The sequence below is a fragment of the Manis javanica genome, chromosome 17 (genome assembly GCF_040802235.1).
Source record: "Manis javanica isolate MJ-LG chromosome 17, MJ_LKY, whole genome shotgun sequence".
Classification (NCBI taxonomy): domain Eukaryota; kingdom Metazoa; phylum Chordata; class Mammalia; order Pholidota; family Manidae; genus Manis; species Manis javanica.
Window position 1 is genome coordinate 8,694,809 of NC_133172.1, and position 6,325 is coordinate 8,701,133.

At 52.8% G+C, this 6,325-nt stretch overlaps 1 protein-coding gene across 1 annotated transcript; it reads right to left on the minus strand.

The window, feature by feature from the left end:
• Positions 1-217: 217 nt before the first annotated feature.
• CCDC8 (coiled-coil domain containing 8) lies at positions 218-2,768 on the minus strand. The gene has a single exon (XM_037005036.2). It carries the CDS (start codon positions 2,004-2,006, stop codon positions 666-668), a length of 1,341 nt encoding a protein of 446 aa, XP_036860931.2. The 5' UTR covers positions 2,007-2,768; the 3' UTR covers positions 218-665.
• Between the last annotated feature and the right edge of the window lie 3,557 nt (positions 2,769-6,325).

Sequence of the window (6,325 nt, forward strand, 5' to 3'; positions counted from 1 at the left end):
ATTGCCCAGATGATTCTTCTGTACGTCGTAACCAAGGTGGGCGAAGTGTGTAAACCACAGGCCTCGGACCTTCTGAGCTGGCAGAACCCAGGGGCAAGGGAGGATCGCAAAGTGATGTAAACACAGGTCACCATCACGAAGGGTAAGAGCAGAGGGATATGGGCTGTGACAAAATCACCCCGAGCCTTGTTGAGTTGCCAAGTCAAAAGCCAAGAAGTAAATTTGTAAACATTTTTATTCTTATGTTGGCGTGTGCTCTCTTTTTAAGTTCAAGGAGGCGGTCAGTGTTGCGTGTGCAGGAGAAAGGGAGAAGGGAAAGGGGGAGAGGAAAACTGCTCCTCTGTCTCCCCTTTTCAAGCTGAACACCTAGATCTGCATTTTAGGAAGTTAAAATCATGGTGATGCAACCCCACTGCATGGATTTCTTTCTTTACATTCACTGGGTTACGAGAAAGAGTCTGTATGTAAAAAATCAATACATGAAAGATACAATTCAACAAGAAAGGGAAGAGGGGTGGTGGAGATGTGAGGGGCACCGCCTGACACGCACTCCAACTCCATTTCAAGCGTGGAGGCAGAAAGAGCATCTTCGTCCAAGTGTGAGAAGGAGGGATGCTCCCCGAGGCGCGGATCGCTGGCTGCTCCGTGGTCCCCCTGCCCTCACCTCACAGCCGGTCTTCTTGCTCTTCCTGTTCCACTTCTGCTCTGGCCTCAGCCCTCAGCACCCTGAGGCTCCTGGCCTCGCCTGCCCTGGGGACTCTCTTGGGCAGGACTGGCAGCCGCGGAGCATGCCAGAAGGCTCTCCGGCGCTTGTGAAACCATGAAAAGCGTCCAGGAGTTTGGAACCTCACTGTCTTGACCTGTTTTCGGGCCCTAGCTCCAGGGGTTGCCCTGGTGGCCCCCCAGGCAGCCGAGGCTTCAGCTTCCTGGACAGCTGGGGCCTCTCCCCCCTGATCAGCTATGACCTCTGCCCCCTCAGATGCAGCCTCTGCTCCCTGGACAACTGGAGCCTCTGCCCTCTGATTATCCGCAGCCTCTGCCCTGTGGACAGCCCTGGCCTCTGCCCTCTGATCATCTGCAGCCTCTGTCCCCTGGTCATCTGCAGCCTCTGCCCTCTGATCATCTGCAGCCTCTGCCCCCTGGGCTGTGGGTGCTGCTTCCTCCTTTCTGTGACGCCTGAAGGAGGCCCAGTTGATCTTGGGCCTCCACCGTCTGGGGGAGGTCTCAGGCACCCGTCCATCTCCAGTGTTCCCCACATTACCCGCCCGGCTGACGCTGCCTGGCACCGATGGCCCATCCCTCTCCACCCTGGTAGAGGCCTGCCGGGCCTCGCCCACCCCAGGGCTGGACCTTGGTGCCCAACCCCTCACCCTCTGCTTCAGCTTGCCCCAGGACACCTGGCTGACATACTCTCGCCACCTGTCCGCCTTCGACAGCTGGGGCCTGGGGTTGTCCTCAAACATGGGCACTGGCAGGTTCACCCGGCGGCGGGCAGGTGGCGCGCTGGGCTGCTTCTCCCCTCGCTGGAGGAAGGCCTCTACCAGTTCCTCATCATCCTCGCTCTCCAGGTCACTGCCTAGGAATTTGCTGCCCAGATAGCTGACGGGCATTTTGCGCACTCTCTTGCCGCGCCTGGAGCCTTTGTGGCCCTTACTACCCTTGTGTCTGGAGGTCTCGAAGTCGCTGAATTCACTGTCGCTGGCATTGCTGCTGTCATAGGTGCCCACGACCAGCCTGGGGGGAGGGGTCACCAGCTGCGGGACTCTCCTCCTCACACGGGGCTCCTTGGACTTTTTGGGGGGCTGGGGTGGGTGCGGAGTGCTCTTCTCAATGATGCGGGCCACGTCTTCCAGAGTGCGGCCTTCTTCCTCCAGAAACTGGGCCAGGCGCTCCCGAAATTCCGCCTCCTTGGTGGCGGGCTTGGAAATGACCCTCCACACGCCTCCCGCCAGCCTGACCTCCCGGGGGATGAGCAGGTAGTCGACATCCTCCCCGATCTGAAGCATCCCCACCGTGGAGTCCTCCTCCCTGCGGAACACCTTGCCGATCTTCTTAAAGGTCCCCACGGGCTTCAAGGCTTCCACGAGGACGTCCAAATCCACATCTTTGCAGACATCTGGGATGCTCCAGAGGATCAGGCAGTCGGGGGATGGGAGGAAGCCCCAGGGAAACCAGCCCCCAACATGGCTTTTCTCGAGGGTCTTCAAGATCTCCAGGGTGAAATCTAGAGTGTGGGCAATGAGCCCAAACTACAAGTACCCTTGAGTCTTGGGGAGGCAGGTGGGGTTCCAGCAGTACTGCCCAGGGTCTCACCTCCCCAGAAACCCAGTTTCTCCGCCTGCAACAAGTCCAGTGTTGACCAAATCCGGCCCTCCCTCCAAGGTCTGGTGGGAATCGATTGCCCGGATGCTTACGTGAGCCGGGGTAAGGTCAGTCTGACGCTAAAAGCCCATGGCAAGCTGCAAACGTGGTGTCCGGGCTCCAGGCTGGGGCGTGCGGGTTGCCAGCACGCAGCAGGGACGCGCCGGGAACTTGAGAGAGGACTTTGCAGACAAAGGCGCTTCAGCCGTGTCTTTTCAATATGGCCGAGGCGCTTGGAGGCCGCAGCCCAGTCCCCCAGGAGGGTCTCCCGCCCCCAGGCAGGCTGCCGCCCCAGTCCAGGCTGACCTTGACGCGCCTCCGCCTCCCTGCCCGCGCGCTCAGCGCCTCGGAGCTCGCGGGGGCAGGAAGTTCCTCCTCGCCCTCCCCCAGGGTGAGGCCCACCTTCCCCCTTCTCATCTTACACTCCCCAACTCCGAAGACTGACAGGGGGGCTGTCCACTCCCTTCAGGGCGCCCTCCCCCCGCCCACCCAGGGGTGGGGCCGCGCTCCGACCTTGCTGAGGCCCTTGCTTCCCAGCGGAAAGCCCGCACGCGCCCACGTCATCACCTTTCCCAGAGAAACGCAGACGTTCCCAAACCTGCCATCCCAAACGTGCGGTTTCCAGCCAAGCCACGGAGGTGAGCATGCTGATGGAGCAGGCAGTCCTTCAGAAAGCCACTGGCGCTATGTATTGCCATTTTGAAACCATGGGGCTTTTGGTACCAGCAGTGCCCACCTATATACCTATACACGCGAATGGAGAAGCTGATACCAGGGGCTTGTTGCACGGACCCCTAGCATGGGGCTTGGCACCCAGTAGGTGCTCATTAAATATTTTTGAGTGAATGAATGACATGATTGTCCATCAGTGGTATGGTTCTTAACAGTGAAATATTATGCAGCTATGAAAAATGTGGCTGCAGGATAGTCAAGTTTTATGGAGCACTTGGCATGAACTTAGAAAGCACCAGTCTAAGTGCTTTCTATGAATTAACTCATAATATCCTAACATTAGGAGACAGGAAATATGATGAGCATTCCCATTTTATAGCTGAGGATATGAAATCACTTGCTCAAGGTCACACAGTCAGGAAGTGATGGAATCTGGGAAACAGTGTGTTGTGTGTGTGTGTGTAGGCCAAAAGGACTACATGCATACATATACTCCTCACATATACAAGCACTACCAACAGTGGCTACTTCTGGGGAGTAAGTCTGGGAACTCCTAGAGGTGGCAGAGACATGTATTTTTCATTCTATTATCCTTTCAGATACTTAGATTTTTAGCAATCAAAGACGTTAGTTAAAATACACTAAATTAAGCCAAAGATCCACTGACTTGGCCATGGCAGACAGTGGGTCCAGATCTCTGGAACATGGGGACCAGGATTTGCCAAGCTTCCCAGGTAATTCTGAGGCAGACAGGTTAGCAATGATATGCACAACAGTGACATTAGTAATAACAGCTTCCTTGAACAGAGGGTTTCCTTGGAACTAGTCCCTTGCCCTGTGCTGGATAGGCCTGGTGTTACGGATCCTCAGAGCTGTAAGGTGGGTGCCTGCACTCTCATCTTCTTACAGATGGGGATATTGAGGCTGGTCTGAAGTTGCACAGCTCTGGGGGATGGCCTGATATTTGAACCAGATTTTAGACATTAGAATAGCCTTCCAGTTAGATTCTGAGGACACCTTTGCTCCTCTCCTAGAGTGCTAGGCCGGTTAACCCCTTAAGAGCCGCAGCAAGAGGAGCCATGTTAGTCACTTGCCTGGATCCATACAAATGCCTCCTGCTAGGGCTTCCTGCTTCCCCTTGCTGTCTGCAATCCACCCAGCGCTGGAGGGATCTTCTAAAAACTTAAATCAGATCTGTCTCTACTCTTTTTAAAATCCTGCATGTTGCTCAGAGTAAAATCAGAGTCCTCACCACTCCCCAGGAAGTCCACCAGACCTCCTCACTTCCCTCTCTCCTCCTCCTCATTCCACTCCAGCCACCCCTGCCTCTTCTTCACTGTTCATCAAGCACACCAGGCTCACTTCCCCTCAGGGCCTTTGCACTTGCTGTTCCCAGAGCACACAATGTTCTAGCCCTGATCTTTTTTTGGCAATCTCCCTGTGTTCAAATGTCACCTTTTTAGAGAGGTCACTCCGCCTCTCCCCCAAGCTACAGGAGTGGCCTCCACTCTCTCCCAGGAATCCTTAACCCTTTCTAAGAGCCCTGAGCCCTTTTCAGGATAAAATTTCTCAATGCATAGTTGTATCCATTGGATTATAAAGGACACCAATTATAAACACAACTGTTAAAAAACAAATTTCGACGACAGCAAAGAAGGTAAAATAATGACTTCAATACACTGTATAAAAATAAACACAGGTAGTTTTATTTAACTCACACGTGTGCATTTAACTCTTGAAAGAACCAGGCAGATGCTTAGACAAGAGGGAAGGGAGAGGAAGAAAAATGAAAGGAGAGAAGCACAGAAGGAAAGACGATGCCTGCGGGCTTGGCGACGGCTAAAACTCTCCTCGAGGCCTGCGCACAGTTCCTGGCTCACGCCGGTTGTTTCTGCTTGGGCAGAGCCGGATCTTAGGCCTCGCTGGATTTTCTCCTCCTGCTTCTCACAAGCTCCGGTCCAACCGCAGCGCTCAGCCCCCACCCGGCTTTCTCCACCTTTCACTCCAGTCCGCGAGGCCTCGCGCCTCAGCGCCCAGCGGTCTCCATGGCAACGGGGAGACGCTCTCCAGGGCCGAGGCCGCTCGGTGGGGTGGGGCGCAGGCAGAGGGCGGGGCCGGGGCTGCACCTCTCCTTGGCTTCTCTTCCCTGCCTGAAACCCCAAATCGGCTGCCCTGGAAAGCTGCTCTGTACAGCCCCGAAAATTAGAAAATCCTCAGGACACCCCTGTTCGAGGAATGCCGGTTTTAGAATCCAAGCCCGAGAAGTCAAGACTTCCAAGTGGGAATGACCTAGTATGGGAGACATCAGCTTTTTCTTTTGCAAGTGGTAAAACCTGGGGAGGGAGAGAGGAAGGGGAGGATTATCCTAGAAATGCAAACCTCAAATGTTCAACATTCTTTCAAAAATGCCAACCTCTGAGCAGTTCCACTGTGGGTGTTTCAGATTGCTCGGCAATCTGGCAGGCAGATCCTTCTCCAGCCGCCCAGAAAAAATGATAATTATAGCTCCCACTTTTATACCGTTTAAAAGAAACAAAAAAAATAAAAAAGAATGGGGGAAGAAAACAAAACACGGCCCATATTTATCTACCCAGCCTCACTTGGTTGCCACTTAAAAAAAAAAATAGAAAAAGGTAACACACACACACGTCAAGAAAATGCTGAAGTTTACAGAAGGGTAAAACATGAAAAGCAAGTCTCCCTTGCCCCAGCCCAAAGCTTTCAGCCTCTACCCCCAAAGTAACCACAGTTAAATACCTCTGTACTTTTCCAGAAAAAAAAAAAGCTTCCATGTGCAGCTTTAGAATTTACCCCATGGAGATTTTTCACATCATCCTGAATTATTTTCATCACAGCACTTACCACTTCCTGGTATTTCCTTATTTATTTACTGTCTCACCCTCTCACCCTATTAGAATACCAGCCCACTGAGGGCAGGGATATTTGTCTGGTTTGTTCAACACAGAATTCTCAGAATCTGGTAGATGTGCAAAATATTTGTTGAATGAATGAGTGAGGAATTGCACTAGATCTTTTACTATAGAACTTGCATTTTTCACTTACTTGCATGTCTTGAGGTCTTTCCGTGTCAGTGCATGCGGATCAGTCTGTTTTATTTTTTCATGACAGCTTCCACCTTTATGTTTGTGCACAAGCTGGGAATGTGATTGTACTGGTAATAAGTCACTTTCATTGAGCACCTATGTTGTCCCTGGCCCTGTGCATTTTCTCTTTGAATCCATACAACCCCACATAAGCAACTCTATTCTCATTTTTCAGATGAGAAAAACTG